At 40.6% G+C, this 21,310-nt stretch overlaps 1 protein-coding gene across 1 annotated transcript in view; it reads left to right on the top strand.

The window, feature by feature from the left end:
* The window catches only part of LOC136558957 (von Willebrand factor D and EGF domain-containing protein-like), a 170,991-nt gene that overhangs the window by 81,867 nt on the left and 67,814 nt on the right, over positions 1-21,310 (top strand). The window contains exons 11-13 of the mRNA XM_066553782.1: positions 1,567-2,486; positions 15,504-15,640; positions 16,709-16,864. Coding sequence (XP_066409879.1) covers positions 1,567-2,486; positions 15,504-15,640; positions 16,709-16,864 — 1,213 coding nt within the window. The remainder of the gene's footprint in view (positions 1-1,566; positions 2,487-15,503; positions 15,641-16,708; positions 16,865-21,310) is intronic.

Raw genomic sequence — 21,310 nt, 5'->3', positions numbered from 1 at the left:
AAGGCAAGTCAAGGCAAAAGAGTTTCATTTTAGTGAAATTTTCATTGGTGCATTAAGTTTCTGTCCTGATTCCGGACCAGTTTGTGTGGTTGAATTATTTTTTTATTAAATAAATAATATTTACAATAGCTTCTAGTTTATGTAGTATTATATCAAAGGAGGAGCTACTACTGCTGCCTTAGTCTAGATTTAAATGTACTTGATGCTGAGTCTGGGAAGCTTCAGGGCCAGATAACCCCTCTATTAGAACCAGAGGAATGGAGCGTGAAGGACGCTCATTCAGACACTAAAATGTTTTGTTCAAAGGACAAATCTCTCAATCACCAAAAACATTTTATTTTCCTAGACCATAGAGAAGTGCAGAACAGCTTGTGCATTTCCATGAGCATGAAAACCACCCTTTTGTCTCATACTGTCTCCTGCTGAGCCCACACTTTGGGCAAAACAGTTCCATAAATGTTTGTGCTCATGTTTCAGGAGGAGAAATAGGTTCATTTTGCCACTGTCACTAAGATGTTCTGTTTTAAAGTCATGATTGTGCCAATGATTAAAATGGTACTATCAGATATGCCATTTAAAATGTATTTCTAACAAATTGGATAAAGGCAATTACAGTTTCCAACAACAGTATCTAGTGTTTGGCTCCAATATGTTGGCGAATGCTTTCCCTTTCCTGAAGCCCCAACATTCTGGCTGTAGCACAAAATTAATGCCAAAATAATTTTAATTTTTGGTGCTCTTTCAAATTTTTTTGGTAATGACATGCTGCAAAATATTGGGACAAAAAACATATCCTTTCCTGTGAAGCTCTAGGATTCCTCTTGTGCTGAACAAACAAGATCAATAAGAGATATGAGATTTCTGAAGAAACTTGAATCATGGCTGTTTATTCAAACTGAAGTCTCTAGAAGTTCATCCATCATTAAAGACTAAATTTAAAAGGGGGAAGAGAATCATCTCAACTTATATGATAGCCTAGCCCTATGATCAATAGAGAACTACTTTGTGTTGAAAGAAAAAAAAAATCAGAGAAACCTCTAGTACAAGGAAAGAATGAAATGAAGTATAAAAAAAAAAGAGGGGGAAGACATTTAAAAGAAAAAAGTTAGCAATATACATCTTAGAGGACAGATCAGGCACACAAATAAAGATTATTTTCATAATATAGGATTTGAAACAAATATGACTTTTTTTTTTATTCTCCAAGAGTTAGCTGTGACACCCAGGGACAAATCAAAGGCCTCTTTCAAGTACAATACACAAAGGGTAACTTGCACCTCAGAAAAAGTCCTGCAAAGAGAAGTCAAGCAGTTGGGCAATGCTCCAGCAAACCACTTAAACATCTGGTATAAAAAGTCTCCATGAATGGCTAGAAAACACACAGGACAACTCAAGAAGGGCAGTGCAAAAGTGACTAAAGAAAACAGGTTAAACTTAAGTGTTTTTTCAAGTACTTTTGCAGATTGGGAATTTATGTTTACCCTACCCTAAGTGAAAGTTTCCTTCTATGATAGACTAATTTGTTGAAAGCTTTCTTCTTCTAATCCCTTCCTATTTTTAAATCAGAATTCCTCCAGGGAAGAGTTTATTTGACAAGACTCCAGCACCCTCTGAGAGGAAGCAAAGGAAAAGTTTCTGCAGATGCCAGAAGCAGAGCACCAAGCCTGTGCCCGTGGCAAACACAAAAAATGCCTTTCAGACTCCTTCTCCGGAGCCCTCTGGTTGCCATCATGACCATGTGGACCACAGCTTTGCAATCCCATATCTGGATGTTACATCTGAGTTTGTCACTCACTCAGAAGCAGAGTCAACTCTGAGAAAAGATGGGAAACTACCGACCAAGGCTTTTGGTCAAAGATATTTTTCTAAATCAGTCCAAAAGCGAAGAAGCCCCGAGGTCCCACTAAAGCACCTCCCACACAATGTTTCCATGAATAGCAACAGCTCCATTGACTCTACCAAACCAACAGGAGAGCTAAGGAAAGCAAAAAGGCAAGACAAGTATTTTAAAGACTCATCCTTTCACCCAGTGCATGGCCCAGCCCAGAGACACTCCGAGAGCTTTGCATATTTTTTCCCCGAGGACTATTTTGAAGGGGTTCGGATGAAAATTCCACTGTCATGGCCCACTCCCAATGGCCTGACTGCCACCAAAGCTCAGGAGATTTGCCACCAAATTCTTGCAAACTCCACCATTGGCTTGGCATGCAAAGGCCTCCTGGCCAAACACCTGGATGAGGCAATCGATATTTGCCTGTTGGACCTGCAGCTCAAAGATGACGTGGCTTGGGCGAGGGCACTGATTGCCCTTTTGGAAAATGAGTGTGAAAGGAGAGTGCTGGGGAGCAGGAAGGGAGAGTTCCCTGTTGGAAACCAGCCCTCTGCTGCCTGGGAGGAGATCCTCGCTGCTCTCCGGTGTCCCTGCACAGAGCTGGGCTGCCAGTGCCCTGCAGGCCACAGCTCCCACCACTGCAGCACTGCCAAAAGTGAGTAAAACCTTCTTTCCATATTGGCAGTGAATAAAACCTTCCTTCCATATTGGCATTATTAGGCAGAACATCTGCACAGAGTTGTTTGCTCTTCAAGCGGCGCTACCGGTAAGGTATTTGATGAATTAGTAATCAGGTTTTGACCTTGAGGAGCCAATCAAAATATCTGGTTGGCTGGTCCTTCGCTTTTTTTGCCTCAGTAACTTTTTAAAAATGGATTTTACAAGCCCCTTAGCAAATTGGTTTTGCAGAAGTGATTTTCTTTACATCTGATCTATCACTGGCATGCTGACAAGCAGGCTTCTCACAAAAAAAGAAGAGGAGCGTCCTGCTCACCTTGTGGTCAATATTCATGTAAGCAGTGTAGAGATATGTCTTTCTTCTTTTTTTTTTCTGGTCAAGAGAAAATAAAGTTTGAGCCTTAATTTCAAACACTATACTAGTAACAACACAAAATTAAAAGTGACAAAATGAACAAGCAATTCTGCCAAAGCCATCAGATAGGGTCAGTCTAGGGTCAGTCACCATGGCTTAGCTGAGACATCCAAATCTTCAGCCAGCCCCAGGAGCCCAGTGGCACATCTGATACCCCAATGAATTTATTATCAGGGATGGGTTAACCAATATTCTTCACATTAAACATAACTTCAGCGCATGGGTTTAAAACAGTTAAAATATATCCTGACATCCTTTTTTTCTGTTAATGACAGGCTAAAATTTGCAGAATAACTTCCCAAATATGGAAGAATTAATTCTCTTTCACACAGAGAATAACTGACACCAGGGACTGAAAAGTGAGTTGAGCAATTTTGAAGCAATTGCCCAACATACAATGTTCAATGTTTAACTTATTTCTCTGTGATACAGAGAGGTTAGGGGGCTTGCTTGGGCCAAATTTTAAAATTTTATTTTTCTATGGCTGAAATCTCTCAGATTGGAGGAAAATAGCTTCAATATGACCTTTCAAGTAAAAGCTAATGGCACCTTGTCATCTTGCTGTGACATCAAATATAAACAAGGACAGGGAACAGAGCTCAGCCTGCGATTGCACAGGGAGGTGAGAACTGGAAAACAAATACGCATCAGCTGTGGCAAACACCCCCAAAACCATTGCCTTCCTCTTCCCTGACTGCTTTTTCTGCCTCTTGCTGCCTTTGCCTTGTGCATTTCCAATGTTCAGCTGGACAAGGTGCTGGGCCATCTTGTCTAGACAATACTTTTTCCTGAATTAGAGAAAAATTGAGAATAAAAAAAAAACCCATAAAAATTAAAACCAAGTTAACAAGTGGCATGCTTAATTTTCAGGATATTCTTCCTTGTCTTTGGTATAAATGCAGAAAAGTTAGGAGAAAACATCACACAATAAATTCATTTCAACATTAATTATGGAGAGGAAAAAGTGCTGCCAATTTCTAGAGTGAATCAGTGGAATGAGCTGCAATGAGATCCATTATTACAGACCATTTATGAATTCATTTATTAGTGATTTAGAATATTTTTCTATATATACAAGAATTGAGAAGCTGTTTTATATATATATATATATATATATACACACAGATATAGATAGATATAGATATATACATATAAAATTACCTGATCTTGTGAATGAAATATAAAGCAGATCTATACATACAGCCTGAGGTCAGATCCCCTGCAAGGAGAAATAAAATCTTAGTTCTGGCATGCCAATCACCCTGACATTATTATACCAAGAAAAGGTCATCTAGATTATTTGGTACAGTCAATCAAGGCAAGCCTCCATGGGAACTTCACCTTTGGCTGTTCTTGATTTTTTAATTTAATTCAAAATATATTTAAGGTTATTTGCTTGTTTTCACATTTCACATGCAGAAATGTTCTACACAGACAGCATGGAATCATTTAGATTGGAAAGGATCTGGGAGATCATGGAATCCAACCCTTAAGCCAGCACTGCCATCTTCACCACCAAACCATGTCCCCAGGTGTCACATCCGAGGTGGTTTCTTGAACACTTACAGGCATGGTGACTCCACCACTTCCCTGGGCTGCCTCTTTCGATGCCTGACCACCTTTCCAGGAAATGCATTTTCCCTAATATCCAATTTAAACGTCTCTTGGTGATGACAGCAACAAGATCCTTTTGTCCGATTGCTTTTTACTTGGGAGAAGAGTCCAATCCCCACCAGGTACAACCTCCCTTCAGGCAGTGCAGAGAGCAATAAAATCCCCCCGGGCCTCTTTTTCTCCAGGCTGAACACCCCCCCAGGGCTGTTCCCCTACAGATCCCAAGGCACATGGGTGATGGGACACCTCTTTCCAGGGAAAAATCCAGCAGCACCCCACAGCAACCACCAGCCTCTCAAATGTCACTTCACAGGAGGCACTCAGAACAAGGTCCTGCTGACATCACTAAAGGCTTTCACAACAGAATTGGTTACTAGAGATGAAGAATTAATGTAAATGTCAGAAATAAAGCTCTGTGCTCCAACCAGAGCAGCTTGAGCCCCATCCCTGGGAGCTCAGGAGTCCTGGCCTGGCTGGCAGAGCCCAGGAAATCAGCACAGGCTGGATAAGCCCCTGGGCTTTGTGACTAATGAGCAGGGGTTCTGTAGGAAGGGAAAGAAAGGAGGAGAAATTAAGAATTGAATTAGGTTCCTGCAGGACATAAAAGTGCTGTCTCTTTCACTTTCTTTTCAAAAAGTCAGGACAGAAGAAACAGGAGAATGAGTGTTAATCTCAGAAATGCTGAGTTTTAAGTGCTATTGCTAGGGAGAAGTTATTTTCCAGGAGAAGCTACATAAGTAATGAAGGAGAAGACAACTCCTTTTGCTGGCTATATATTTTCCCATCAGTTCCAAAACAAATCTCTGTCTAATTTTCTCAGGCTGGAATTATAGATGTGAATTAAAACTCCCCCAAGATCAAGGAGGTTATCAACATAATTCAAATATATTTTCCAAGGTCACCCAACCTCAGCTACGCTGCCAATACAGAACAATATATTCTGCCACTGGTTTTGGCCAGCAAACACACCCAAAATGATGGTCCTGCAGTATTTTTAGGAATCAAAATACAGGCCATGATATATTTGGAGTGATTTTAAATGAAAACAGAAATAAATAGAGAAGATGTGAAGTGTGGCTTGCAGACAAGTTCACTCCTCTGCTCTGCCTGACTCCAACAGGAGCAGTCCAGGTGGCCAGAGCTATAATTATCCTCACATGAAAATCGCTATTTGGAGTTGAAAGGCACCTCTGAAACTTGGCAGCACTCCAGAAGCTTAGAATTTCTTAATGTTGCTTAACATTTCATAACCCCCACCCTCCCCCCAACACCTGTATAAGGTGCTTAAAATGTCATTACCACCTGTAATTAAAGGCAGAATCCAATTACAGCAGATAGCAAATCGGGTTGGTGCTTACCATTTGTATATATTGACCATGTTGCTTATTAAAAAATATCAGGACTGGTAAAGCACACATAGAGTAATGTAATATGCAGATTGTATGAAGCTCTAAAGAGCAATTACAAGATAAAAGGTAATGAGGAGTAATAACGACAAATTAGTTTCAGTGAAGTAATGACACTTGAAGTTTAAATTTCGATGTGGAAAGTTCTGGGGCGAAAAAAAATTAACCAGCAAAGAAATCAAAGCCAGCAAAAAATGATGGTGAGAAGGTGAGAAGGGAATGTTCACCTTCCACACTTACAGAGATCCCATTTTCATATCAGTGCGTTTCAGTGGTGATATTAAGAGGGGCTGTGAACCCAACTTCATTTTCAGAGCTGTGAACCACAACCACACAGGTCCCCCAGACCCATCTGCTACACCCTGTTATTTTTAGAGTGGTTACACAGACCTTTCTGAATTCAGCAGTCTGCTTTGGGTCCTGTTCATGTGCTGTAATTAAATAATATGAATTAAAGCGCGCAATATTTTTAAAAATTTATTTATAATGAGCAAAAGTATGAGGTCAGCTATTGCAGTTCCTCAGGCTGGGTCTTCCAATGGATAATGCCTCTCCTGCCTTGGAAGAATAAGCTCAGAGTTTTGATCAGACCAGGAATGTAAGGTCAGGTACATATTATAGAAATCTCACCATTTATGTAATTGTGATCTAATTTTAAACTTAGTTCTCATTTTCAAAGACAAAGCACGAGGAAGACATTGAAAGAAAATAATTTTTTTTCAGGATCCCCAGGTGAAAGTGGACAGAGTATTTCAGTTGTCTACATCAAACTCCAATCTGTTTTGGAGATTGGAGCATATGTATGGGAGCATAATGGCTGAAGTAAATACTTTCCTCCCACTTGAATCAATTCAATGATCTTAAAATTCCAGATCATAATGATTATTTGAGGGCTGTTAGGAAGTCAAGTAAATTAATACTTTCTGGTATTTTCAATATGTGTTTTGCTGATAAGATGCAGAGGGAGCCATCAGGGTGTGTTGGCACAATAGATGCTGTCCTCGCATAAATTAAAGTAAATAAATTAAAATATTATGCAGAGTAAAAAATGCATCTTAGACTTTTCAAAGGAAATATAATCCATTTCTTAAATCCCCAAGATATCTACAATGAAAAATATTGCTCACTGTGTGTAAGGCTGGTGTTCCCTGTGGCTGGGACCAGCCTGTGGTGACCAGGCCTTCAAGGGAGAATTCCATTTAATAGCAACACAAGGGCCCCAGAAACAGTTACCAGAAACTGTGACCCTTTCCACTGGAACTGATCATTTTTTTTTTTTTTCAAATCACTTGGGCTTGTAAACAAAGAAAAAACAACCAGGCTTTTTGCTAATATGGCAAAACATGTTCTATGGCAGAGAGGATGCAGTACACTTTAGCAATTCCATTGATTTTTCAAAATTGGATTTCATAAGAAGAGTCAAATGTGCGCGTGAGAACAGCAAAAACCATTCTTACTGTTTTAAACTTTTCTCACCAAACTACCATTGCTATAAAAAAGTGTTAAATTGCATTATCCCTGAAAAGGCCCTTTTTCTTTTCAAATAATAAGTCATTGGGCTTAATTCTACTCTTCATTATAACAATCCCATTGACTTTGGTGAGCACAGTATTAACAAAATCACAGTTCCTGTCACATTGATGAAGTTACACTATCAAGACAAAAATCAGGTCTCTTTTTTCACAAGTGTTCTTTTCTTTTTCCCTTTTTCACACACTAATTGTTGACTTTTGCACTCCACAATGTTGAATTTTCCTGTCTATCCAGCTGAGGGAGGTTTGAAGCTCTCCACTGCCTGCAGCCTGCCCATTCCCTCTCCTGTTTAAAGGTTCACCCAGCAGCTGATGGGTGTGAGGCTGTGTTCTTGGACTAAAGTTTAGAAGCTGGGGCATCAGTTTCTATCAAATACATTTTTCTTCAGTAGTGAATCCTGTAAGGCAGAGAATATTTCAAGCAGATCCCTGTGTACCATTTCAGCATAAACCACATTTTAATACACAGCTCCCCTCCCACTGGGACTGTGTTCTTTACACTGGGCTCAAAGATATTAAAGATATATTCTTATTTCCTTTAAGCTGACATTAAAGAAGACTCACTAAGATATCAATACTCCATAAAAGAGGTTCTATAAAGCTTGAAAATGAAAACTTTTCTTTTGAGACCTGTTATCTCCACTTACTGTGAATTTTTCCCCTCAGCTTACCAATATTGGAAAGTAGATAAAGAATAAGTATGAAGATACATATTATGCAATTTAAGATTACATTGTGTTCAGTTAGTCAGCTTTTTCCTAGTTAAAGCAATTTATGATTTAGTACTGAAAGAAAACTGGGGAAAATATCTTTTAAATGTTTGTTTGCAAAATGCACTTTCCTTCTCCCAGCCATCTGCAGAGGAGTGGTCCTCATCTTCATTGAGGCCCTGGCACAGGATGCCCAGAAAAGTTGTGGATCTCCCACCCCTGGAAGTGTTCAGGACTTGGAGCATCCTATTTGAAGAAAATCATTCTATGATGTCTTCAGGTCTGGGCCATAAAAATTTAAACAAATACATTCTTCTCAGCAAAAAACAGAGCCGGTATTAGCAGACATAATTTTAAAAGGTATAATGATCAAATATTAAGCTTTGAGATTACTTGTCAAAACACCAATTTTTGAGCCTAGGACTTGTCACCTTTTGAAAATAGCACTCTTGTTCTTTTAGAGGAATGAACACCTCCAACCACAAAAGTTTTAGCAAGAACTACAAAATTTACAAAAGAAAAACAGTTTAGAATCAAAAGAGAAGAAAAGCACAAACTTTAACTACCACAGATGCATCCTCACTGACACCCACATACTTTGCTCAGAGAAACATTTTTCTCTGTCACATCAAACATCTTTGTGGGCAATTCTCAGGGACTGGGGACTTCTTGCTAGTTTTGAAGCCTTTCTTCTTTTCATAGCAGTTTTACTTTAGTTTTTGCTGGTACAGATGCAATAAACAAGCATCAGAAGAGGCAAACATCAATACCAGCTTTAATCTACTGTTTTAACTCCCAGTTCTTTCCATTTGAGGCACAGACCTGGCTGAGCAGGAAGAGGACTATTAGCTTTATAGTTATAAAGTCAATAGAAAATGAATTTTAAAAGGATATCAAATCTTGGTGATAAGGGACATGGAAGGTTGCATGCTCAGTGATCCATACTATTCCCTGCAAACCAGGCTAGAGAGATCAGTCTTTTCTGCAGATTAGTTTATTTGCTTTAATGCAAAATGAAAACAGTGAAAACAGTCCAAAAAAACATGTAGCTAAACAAAACTATTTTCCAAGGAAGATAGGGTTAAATTTCTACAAAAGTTTAAAAAATTATAGGTCTCATTCAAACTGACCAAAGCCAGACATGCCAGAAGCATACCTATAACTTCTTTACATCAGGTACCACAGGAAATTTCAACCTTGAATCTTGTTAAATCCAAAAAAAAAACCCAAAAAGCCATGACAAAGCAACCTCCTTCTCCAAATACTCACAATGCACATACAAGATAAACAACACATTCACAACAGTTTATAAACTAGAATTAAAACTTGGAAACCATTCAAAGGTCTGATTTAAGTTGACCAAAACCAAAAATTCAGAGCAAACCTTTAAGGCCTTTACATAATATCTTATGTTGTGTAAAGAGCTCACAATCCACCAGATACAGAACATCCAACCAATTGTGAACAAAACCTGAGTGTAATTACCAGATTTAATCTAATTCGGTAACTTTAAACATGGGAAAATTACTAAAACCATCTAATTGGGCACTAGAGTGGACATAAGGACCAAGATCACACCACAATGACCCAAATCCTTTTTGTGGCATCACTGCACTCACTCTTAGGAAGCCTCAAGATGCTGCCAAGGATTCTTCCCCAAAGTGCCATTGAGGGACAAAAACTGAGACCTGCTTTGGTGTGCCAGTGAGCACCATGAATGCACAACCAGAACTTTACCTGAGGTCACCTCTCCAGGCCATCTGGAAAAGAAGAAATAGTCTGTAGTCAACAGCACAATCCTCTTCTTTTCTATTGCTGAAGTACATTGCTAACAAGCCTTTTAAAAATAGAAGGATTAAATAAACCTAAAATGTCACAGTGAGTTTTCTAAAGCAAAAAATAATCTACCATATTGTTGCAGCACATGGATGCTTTCAGTGTGAAATTGAGCCAGGCCATTTCTCACATGCAGGGAGCTCTTGCAAAATGTTTTTTCTCTACTCTCTCTCAGGGCTCATTTCTGCAATCCATACTGGATACCAGGGACCCTCAAAGCAGAAAACCAGATTCACTCCATGCCAGCAAAAGGTCACAGATCTAGAGTTTGGTACTGTGGAAACAGAGTTGTTTAGGTTGGGAAAAATCCCTGAGGTCTGTGAGTCCAGCTGTTAATCCAGCAATACCAAGCCCAGCACTAAACCATGTCCCCAAGTGCCACACCTACACAGCTTTTAAATATCCCAGGGATGGTGACTCTGCCAGTTCCCTGGGAAGCCCATTCCAGTGCTGACCACCCTTTCATGTGGAAACTATCCATAGTATCCCATCTAAACCTCCCCTGCTGCAATTTGAGTCCATTTTCTCTTGTCCTGTCACTTCCTAGCTGGGAGAAGAGACCAACCCACATCTTGCCACAGCCTCCTTTCTGGGAGTCATAGAGGGATGGTCCCCATGGGCCTCCTTTTCTCCAGAATAGACACCCCCAGCTCCTTCAGCTGCTCTGGTCCTCTGAGACCTGTCTTTGGAAGCAGGAAAAACACAGTTTTCCTACAGAAAGCAGGGAGGTCACTGATGTGCAAGAATTCTGGCAAAGAGCATGTGGCTGCTGGTAGTTTTTTCTTAGGGAGGACTATCAAATGAACTTTGAGTCATGGATAGCACAAGTCCCAGGATAATGCATTCAATGATTGTGTCTATGATTACCAAAATAACATTATATACAAAAGAAATACAAGGTTTGTGCAAACATTTGGATGGAGGCAGACTCGGACTTGCTCTGTCCAAACTGCAGAGATAATTGGGCATCAGTTTGCTCTGATACAGAGCCCTCATACCTATGGATACCTATGGTAGCTGGAGGTCCACATTCACACCAGCAAGCTCTGGCATGGAAAATTGTTCAATCAGCTGCCTGATTCCAAGGAAGGGGCACCTGGGCATTGTGGGCCATTTACTTTCTCACTTCAGCAAAGATTTAACCCAACCCAGCACTTATGCTCTGGTTCTTGATTTGCTTTTCATGGCTTAGATTGCTTATTTATCATCCCCTTTAAGAAAAGCAAGGCCATTCCTTTCCTTTTCTTTATTCAAACAAAATTCCTGCTGGTTTCAATTTCAGGTCTGCTGCTCCAGCCCAAAGCCTCATGTGTAGTTTTCAAACATTGCAGAAGAAAGTTTATTTGTGCTGGGATACTTTTCTAATCAAATAGTGAATCCAACATGAACCATTTCTACATGTCAGTTATACTTCCATAAGTGTAGTTTTGCAATATTCTTGATTTTGTGTCAACTGTCTTCATTTTACTTCTAAATCTGTGCCTATTATTTACATAACACACTGCAAAAAATACCTGTAAAACCAACTGTATATTTATGGGGGGGGGGGGGGTAGGGGTTTCAGTCTATTATTTAGCCTGTGCTCCTTGTCAGGTTTGATTCATGTAAATGATTACAGAATGAAACTGCACCGTCAGCAACTCTGAATTTACTGTTCTTTCCTGGAAATTCCTACTGGAGATGGGAGGAGAAGGAAGGGAAGGCAGGGGAGGTGTGCCTTGAGGGCAAGCATTGCAAACCAAAGAGGAAAGATCCTTTATTCTGTCTGGAGGCCTCTGAGATTTCCACCTTCAAATCCAGACCCTTCTCTCCAATTTATCTCAAGACAGTTTCATTAAAACACAAGATTTTTTTTACTTTTTTTCCCCAACATTTCCTGCTGTTCACACTGTCCCTATGCAATGTTCTGCCAGGTGACAGATGCATATTTTTTTTGCATTTACTTGCTGTGGGTACAGACTGGGTACTGGAAATGCAGTGGGAGGCCCATGTCTGAGCCAGGATGGATTTTAACACACAGCTCCTCAAATCCTTCTCCATAACTGCTACCCTGTCACACATCTGAGCCCCAGGGTGCCACCCTGAGCTTCAGTTTTTAATCTACTAGTAAAAGTCAAAGCACATTTTTGGCCTATAGACCATACAGGAAAAGAAGGAGGATGTTCTGCACTGGATTTCGTTGTATTTTGACATTCACACTCCCTAAACATAAATTATTAATGCTCAAATATATTGTACTTTTTACAAGCACCTTCCAAGAACTGCCTGATTACCTACAGATTTCTCTCCTCTCTAACTTGCCCCTCTACAGACATCAGACACCCATCCCAGGTCTCCACAACCTCAGTTTTCTCTGCATATTTGCACTTTTGCCCTCACTCTCACCTTTGTGATGTTTCCCAGCTCTTTTTATTTCTCCTGTCCTTCTTCCCTCCAGACTTTAGCTGATCTACTTGCAGCCCTTTTGCTGAGGTTCTTAGGCTCTCCAATATTTCCTTCTGATGTCAGCACCTCTCTGGACTTCCAGCTCCCCCTCCATGAACCACACCTTGATCCCTGTACCCAGCAAGAACAGGGTCTGGATGTTTGAGTGCCCAGCTGCCAACTGCCAGGAGACTTTTCCAAAGCCAGTGGAATTGGAGATTTGCTCTCCTTTTTTTGGTTGAAACTGGCTAAAATGCAACAACACTAGAAGGCAGAGAGGAAGAAAAACAGAAACCCTCATTAAAACCAAATGCCTAAAATCCCCACACCCATTACATGTGACATTTAAAAAGAAATAAAAAATATAAAAATAAAAACCCTTATCAATATTTATGTACTGCTTCAACTAAAGTCTAAAAGCCAAACTCTAGTATCTATTTCTTTAAGAAAGAGACATTGTAATTACTTTTATTTTCCATCAGATTTCAAGTGGGTAAGACACTGATGTTGCCAAGTAGTGTTTGCATTAAGGAAAGGACTTTCCAGGTTCTCATGCCCTGCCAATGAGGAGTCTGGGGATGCTCAGAGAGCTGGGAGGGGGCACCAACAGGACAGCTGACCCCAAATGGCCACAGGGATATCCCATTCCATATGGCATCACTCTCAGTACATAATCGGGGAGAAAAGCTGGGCAAGCATCCCAGCCAGTACCTGAGCATCTCTTGGCAAGTGGTGAGCAACTGCATTGTGCATATATTCTAAATATTTTATCATTATCATTACTGTATTTTCTTCCTTTTTTTCTCCCATTAAACTGCCCTTAAGTCAACTCACACATTTTCTCACTCTCTCCCTTGTGATTGTCTCCCTGATCCTGCCAAGAGGAGCAGTGAGAAGTGCCTGTGTGATACTCAGTTCCTGGATGGGCTTCAACCCTGACAAGTGTGTACAGAATGGTTTGAGAGAAATAAATTCAAAATGCTGAGCTGATACTGTAAGGCACTGGGCACTGAGAGTGCTTTTGTGGAGCAGGAAGGGCTGCAGGAGCACATTCCTGTGCCCCACTCCTTCCCAGGCTCTGAGATTCTGCTTCACCCACAGAAGCCTGAAAATCTGCAGTGATAATGAAAACATTAATGCAATGCAAGCTGCCTCAGTACTAGTGGGGCTAACTATTAAAATCTCATGAAAAACATAATGAAGCATTTTTATTTTTTAATTTTTATGCACTAACCACAGAAGAAGGCAATTTATCAAAACCAGTCACCACATCTGACTAATAGTTTTGTACATTACAGGAATCCACCAGTAACTGATGAAAGCTGATAAGCTGTAAACGATTTCTCTTCTTGTAAATATTGCAAAGTGTCCAGCAGTGTTGGTAATACTGCTGCAATACAATCAATTTTTTTAACAAATGAAAGAAAAGCTAAAAGCACTTCAGAAGTGCAGGGAAAAAAGTATTTTCTTTTTTTTTTTTTTTCATGTTTATGTTGCTTTCCTTCCTTTTTTTCATCTGGAAAAACACAAGTCATGTGGCTCTGTTGTTACAGGCTGCAATCTGGTGGGATGGCAGTGTTTAAACAGCATTTTTCCTAATGACAGCCTAAATAGCAGAGCCCTTAAGGAACAGCAAGGTGCTGGGAAAGGTTATCAGCTCCACTCAGGGCATTTTGCCCCTCAAATCAGAGCTGAACTAAGGTACCATTAAAATATTAGGTGATGGAGAGCTTCTGTTTTAGCCAAGCTACAGCTCAGAGAAAACTGATGGGCAATATTGCTTTGCCAGAGCAGTGGGGATGGGGCAGGGAAGAGGAACCAAGCAGGAATAACAACTGGGACTCCACTCTGCTGGTGAACAACATCCCTCCCAGGGCTCCTGGTCATGCCCCTGCTATTAAATGTTGTTCAGGAGACAAGAAGAAAGTGTTCTGCTTTGTGTTACTTGTCATCATTGTGGCTTCTCCTGACCACTGGATCTACAAATGGCATAAATGAAAATATTCAGCCATGATCTCAACTGACTGCTATCATTGATGTACAGCAGTGATAGCATCTGCTATACATCAGATGCTATCATTGGAGCCATTGGAGTCTTGTGCTATCCAAGAGCTGGTGCAAATATCTACCAAATTATAATTTTTCTTAATTCAGGATGTGAATTCTGACATCCAATGGACTTGCATTTTTCCTCTGTCGAAATAACCCCAATTTGAAAGCAATGAGCAATTTTAAAAGATGAATACCCAAAGTACAAATGAACCCAAATGAAACTTTACCTGAGAGCCATAAAACATTTTAAAAACAGTAATGGGTGGAAGTCAGCCTTGTAAGGGGGCCAGCACAGGCTGTACTTCACTTAAGCTCTACTTAAGGCTTTAATGTAGCATTTAAGTGAAACTTAGCTGGTGCATGACCCTTGTGCTGACACAGTGCAGAGCTGAGTGCTACTATTAATGATTTAACCTTCGTAAGAAAGCTTTACTTTAAGGATCCTTTTACTGCTGCCAAAACTTTAGGGGAAAAACAAACAAAAAGCCAAAAACGTCAGGCTGGCTTTTTCCCTGCTTTTTAACACTCCAGGGATCCTGGTGGCATGGTTATCTCTTGTTCCCATATTTCTCTATGCTATGGGATGAGGGTTTGTCCTCTCAGCTGTGCTCCCATCCTGTTGCCTGGGTCAGGGATGTGTTGCCTCTCTTACCTGGGTCAGGGATGTATTGCCAATGGATACTTAGGTCGACAAAAGTTTTAGCCCTGGAGACCTTTTAACTCAAAGCCACAGCTTCAGAGAATTGATTCAGGAGCCCTGACACTCTCTAATACATCTTGCAGCACTGGGTGCACAGGACAATATTTAATGGAGGTTTGCTGCTTCCCCTTCTGACAACTGCTGTTTTTGTGTTCAAGAGAAATCCACAGGGAGACAAGACTTCCTTAAGGAAAAGTATTAAACTGCAACAACCAGGAACAACTACAACAAAATCTCTGCTGCAGCAGAGCAGAACAGAGTGTAAGTGCTGCCCTCTGAAGCTCTGTATCCATCTCACCCTGCAGAGCCAGCTTTGGAAATCACAGCCCTGGAGAACGGGGGTCTCTGCGATGTGCGCGCCTCGGAGTGCAGCAGGATCCGGGTGTTTGGCCTCGGCTTCAGAGAGTCTCCCAGCCTGCACTGCCAGGTCACCAGGCTAATTGTAAGCTGCCTCCTGTTGGCTCCTAAAATATGAAATATGGATGATACAGTCAAACACTGACATGTTTATATAGAAATGTTTTACTCTGATCTGTGCTATCTTCCCTCACTGCTTCAGCAGGTTACAAGTACCTTCCAAGCCCACTGCCAATGTGTTTGCTACAAGTGAGGGGAGCTGAAGAGGTTCAGACCTTTCCAGGACTGGTTCCCTGGAAATGCACAGCTAGGAGTTCTTGCTCATAATCTCTGTGGAGTTTTCTTTGACTCCTCTTTGGTTCAGCTGCTCTGTAGTCCACTGAAGCCTGAAATCACAATATTATTTCTCATTTTGTACATCTGGAATCACTACACTTGGTTGTTTTCCTAAACACATTTAAATGTTAAGTTTTGTGGTTCAATATAGGGTTTCCTCACCACAGTTACAGAGGCTTCTATTTGAATTTTCTTAGTCATACTTCACCACCAAATCAGAGGTTTTGATGAGCATCAAATCCATCTCTTATGCAAGCACTGTAATTTTATCATAAACAGCTATATACAGGCAATGCTGCAACTGAGTGATTTGATGGATCAGCATCCTCAGTTATGAAATGTTTGATTAAACTCATAAATCCACCTCAGAACAGACACTCAGCCTGAATCCCAGTCGGTGCTGGCATGCTCACGAGGCACAGCTGAGATTTGCTGTGCCCCCTTAGGGCTCCATGGGCTGGAGTTGGGATGTTTTGTGCAGCTGATCCGGGGGAGCAGCTGACATCACCTTCAAGGAGCCACGAGCCGGCTGCTGAGCTCCAGCAGGAAACACAAAGTTACTCCATTACATCAGCCCATCTCATCCTGGCTGCTCATCCCAAATGCAGACCACAACACTTCCTAAATCAATAGACCACCTGCATGCCTAGCTAAGCATGGCTTCCCCTTTACTGTAGCTATAGTAACAGCATGTTTCCTTTTAAATAAACCACCGTGGAATGCCTGATATTATTGATTATAAATATAAGCATACACTGACAACTGGAATCTCTTTATGAGCCTTCATTTTCTGCACTCTCCCTCTGCTTTCCTGTAGCATCTCAATGGCGAATGGCTGTCAAGAGAAGAAGAAAGCACAAAAGCAGATTTCCTGAGCTCTGAGGCTGTGGACTGCCAGATCCCACTCCTGAACATCACAGAGGCTGTGCACTTCGTGGCTGGTGACGAGCCGTTCGCAAGATGGCAAGTGAAAGTAGGAATTTTATTATGTTTCTAAGAAACGCTTTAGAAAGAGAAAATCAGTTGTCATGGTAAATTAAAATGCAAAGCACAGCTTTCTTCCTTTCAGAAATGAAAATGCCTGTAGAAATACTCACACTAATGTCATGTAGAGGAAAAGAAAAAACACCTCGCCAACCAAAACAATGAGCTAAACCCAGGTGTCTCTGTAGCCAATCCAAAAGGGCAAATTACAACCACTTCTAGAGGTAATCACCTGAAATTGATGCAGTTGTGCTAATCAATTGTTAATCATTAGTATTCCATTTCTGAAAACCCCAGCTCAAACTCCTGATTAGACTGCAAGTGTCAGAGAGCTTTGACTCCCTGGGTGCGTGAGCGGTGCGTGCCCGGGCTGGCTCCTGGGCAGGATTGAGCTGGGATGTCACGGTCACAGTCATGGTCTGAATGGCTGAAGGAAGAAGCATGTGCATTATCTGCTTCTTCTGGGTTTTCTGCTGCAGATTTAGCCTCTTTTTTTCACAAAATGGTACCTATTTTTCTAAATATCCCCAGGAAACCACTGCCTTCCCGACCCTGCGTGCCTGCTGCCCTTGGTCTCCCTCTAGGCCTGGATGGGGTTTTTTTTTCTGCAGATCAGTTGTTTTTTACAAAAATGAGATTTTTTTTTTAAAGGCTCTGAAGCTGAGAAGAATATATTGCCATTGTAGGGAGACTGCAGATGTGCCCTGAAAATTGCAGAATGCCAAATGAAACACGTAAAACACTCCCCTCACCCCTGCCTGTCCTGCACCCTGCAGCTGCCTGCACCCAGCTGGGGACATGTGCTGCCGTGTGGCCTGGGGGAAACAGAAGGATGTTTGGCAGGGCACATCTTCTAGTCAGCCATTTATTTTTAAAAGTTAAAGATTTGGGAGTTAAGGACATTAGGGTAAAACCCTGTGGGTGCAGAGCCTGTTTGCTGCTGGGGTGGACCCTGGACCTCCCTTGTGTCACACACCAGGGCTGAACCAGGAGGGAAGGTGCTCTGCTCAAAACTGCTCCAAAAAGGTATTGAACTCTGCCAGCTGTGAGATAAAATGCTGCCTAATGGTGGAAGGATCTGAGAGGGAGACACCCTGGGTGTTCCTGGCCCAAGAGGAGAGAGAAAATCCTGGTATGGGCACAGGAAGGTTTCTCCAGTGTTCCAGGACATCGTCCTCACAGCACAGGTCTATTACAATTCTGATTGTGTTTGAGTGCTTCCTTTCAGCCCTGAGGAGGTCTGTACAATTTTTCTCATTCTTTCCCCTCAAAAACAGCTACAAAAACTCTTTCCATGCACTAAAGCTCCAGAAAAGCTCTGCACCTGCAAGCTTTCTGCCCTTTCCCTCTCCTTCAAACCCTGCAGAGGAACCAGGCTGACGGCTACACCGCGAATGCTCAATTAAATCATCTCAGTCTGCACGTGAGTCTGGAACTCCTGTGGATCTTTAAATGAACAAATTGGGAAGGCAGAGCCTAGTGCTCAGTTTCAAAGGCAGCTGGCCTTACATGGCAGCACAAAGAATGAAATCATGGAGCTCCTCAAGATAAAAAATTACTTTCAATTAATTCCACAGGTGTTCAAAAATTCGTGTTCCAGAAAATTCCTCTAAAGACTTATTGCAGCTCATAAGACTTATTGATGATCTGGGTTATGTATCTATGTATCTACTTTTCAAAACATAGCTAAAGGATTTTTCAGAACCAAAAGTCAACACAATTCTTTCTGGAAATGTCACTGTTCAATATTTTCAGAATCTTTCCCCCTTCCCAAATGAAATTTCAAAGGAATCAGAAAAATTTCACTACAGCTTTTTTCACTACCAGCATTGGGGGAGCAGGAGCTCTTCTCAGTGCTCTTTCATTTAATCTCCTGTTGTAGTCGTGTTTCAGATTTTGCCCATTGTTCCCATGACATGCTGCTGAACGCAGATAAGAAAGTACATGTGGCTACACCAGAGTGTTTGGCATAATTAATTGAGATATCAAAATACAAACCCATGCTTGGGCAGCAGATGACTCGAACTGTCCAGGCAGATGCCTGGGTGAAGAGGTGAAAGAGCTTGGCAGCACTTATCTAATTTGGGAAGCAGCTCTCATCCTTTTCATTAAGTTGTTGTTGCTGTATTTGTCTAGAATGGGAAAAAAAAAATCACAAAAAATTCAGTGAGGCAAAAACTGAATTTGAACTCAGCACAGTTTTACACCTTTCAATTTTTTTTTTTTTAGAAACTTTCTAACAAAGTCTATGTAGAGTGCTGCCAATAGCCAAGATCATTTCATGATGGGTGAAAAACCTGAGGCAGAAGCAACAGAGTTCATGAGCATCCTTTGCATTTCTGCAGAAGCAGCTCCTTCTTTCCAGATGATACCCATGCCCAAGCAAACAAGGCCCAGCTCTAAGTTGGTTTTTGCCTCTTAAGGTCCAAACAAATTAAAGGTTTGCTCAGCTCAGTTCTCATCAAAGTGTTTGTTCCACATCACTAAGATGACTAATGAAAAAGCAATTAAAATAGCTATAAACCAGCCCGATTCTGAAAAGAGACCAAAATAGATGTTTATAATAGAATGTAGGAAAAAAAAAAAACCAAAACAGATTAAAAAATAATCTAATTACAGGAGTTACATCTCACTCACAACACTCACTTCAGACAGAACAATTAGTGCAATTTTGCAGCTTTTTATTTTTTTCCCTGTCTAGCCATTTTTTCACCCATTATTAGTACACGGGTATTGAGACAACACTGGACACTCCAGTAAAATAATGAATTTCAATTAAGCTTAAATTGCATTAGGGATAAGAAATTCTTAATGGAAATCTTGCTGCCAGAGTCCTTCAGTGAAGAGCAGGTCTACAGCGGGGTTTCAGTTTTTTCTCAAACTGCAGGAGAAATCCTTTATTTCTTTTAAAAGCACTTTTACCTATAGTACAACACACTATAATCTAATATGTCAATAATCTAATATTTTCCTTAAACCAATGAATTTTACTAGATCAATGAATTTTACTGAAATTTTGGACCAATTTATATTAGTCCAAAGAAGTTATTTCACTTCTACAAGTTGAAAATGTGAATATCCAAGAATATTGCCAGTTCCTGCCCTTGTGGTGGTTTCTGCAAACACAAACACTCAGCTTAAAATGTAGAACCATCCCATGAGACATTATGGGAGAATCTGCTCTATTATCTCCCATGAACTTTCAACCAATTCATGAAAATTGCTGTTTTTGACGAAACTTACCAAATATTTTTTGATCTCTGTACTTCTGTTTATCTTTGTTAAATTTAACTTTTTTTTTCTGTGAGCTGGAAGAGTTTATTGAGTGATCAAAACTTTATGGCCTCAGTCTTGTAAAATTGCCCTGCAAAGGGACCAAGGATGTTTCAGCTTTGTGGTCTTGGGAGAGATGGAGGAGGGCTGGGGATTCTTTTTTAATAGCAAGAAAACACAGGGGTACCTGATGAATCCAAAGCAAACCCTGTTAGATTTGCTAAGCAGCAGCTTTATTTTGACTGTGAGAAGACAAAACCTGAAAAATACCTGACAAAAGGGTTTCCTGCTGGTTATCAGTGTCTACAGCGTGGCCTTCCCCAGGGTTTTGAGGTGCTCTTCAAGGTTCACACCTCTCAAGACATCTCACAAAGCACTCTCAAAAGCTTTCCTCTTATCCACACTTCTCTGGTATCTTTTCATTTTTACTGTGGAGAAATTAAAATATAAATTTACTCAACTCTTTTGTGCTGTGCAAGTACTCATATAAAAAAGGGCATGTGTAAGGCTTCCTGAATTATCCATTATGAGCTGGGACAGGTGACTGCTGTAATGTACCTTCCTACAGAAATGAGACCATTTCTCTCTCATATTGTCATCCCTTGCATCTTTTATAAGGTTAATTTCAAATAAACCTATATAATACACATTCTTTTTTTTTTTTTTTTCACTTCAAGGCCAAGGATTTTACTTACTGATTCGCTATTAGTAAAAAAGTGGTTCTCATTCTCATTTCAAATAGACCTATATAATACACATTCCACATTCTTTTCTTTTTTTTTTTTTTCAGGCCAAGGATTTTACTTACTGATTTGCTTTTAGTAAAAAAGTGGTTCTGAGTCCCAGCCAAGAACGTTAATTGTGTTTCACAACTCCTTGAAATCCCCCTTGTAGTACTTGAGTAAAGCTTCCATGAGGATATCAGAAAAGAAAAAAAAAAACACTTTCAGGATAAAACCTAATAGCAATCAGAAACCTGAATGCCAGCTGAGCCAAAAGATCTTTTGGTTATTAATGAAGAATTTCCAGTTTGGAGCATTAAGCAATTTGTTAGCTCGCAGAGCCGCTCACGAGTGGTTTAATTTATCCTGCTGGCCCACATCCAGCTCAAGGGGCAGTGGTATGGCTCCACAATGAGCAGACAGTCTCCATATGGAGCATG

Source organism: Molothrus aeneus, chromosome 7, assembly GCF_037042795.1.
Source record: "Molothrus aeneus isolate 106 chromosome 7, BPBGC_Maene_1.0, whole genome shotgun sequence".
NCBI lineage: Eukaryota > Metazoa > Chordata > Aves > Passeriformes > Icteridae > Molothrus > Molothrus aeneus.
This window is presented reverse-complemented; position numbering and strand designations above follow the sequence as displayed.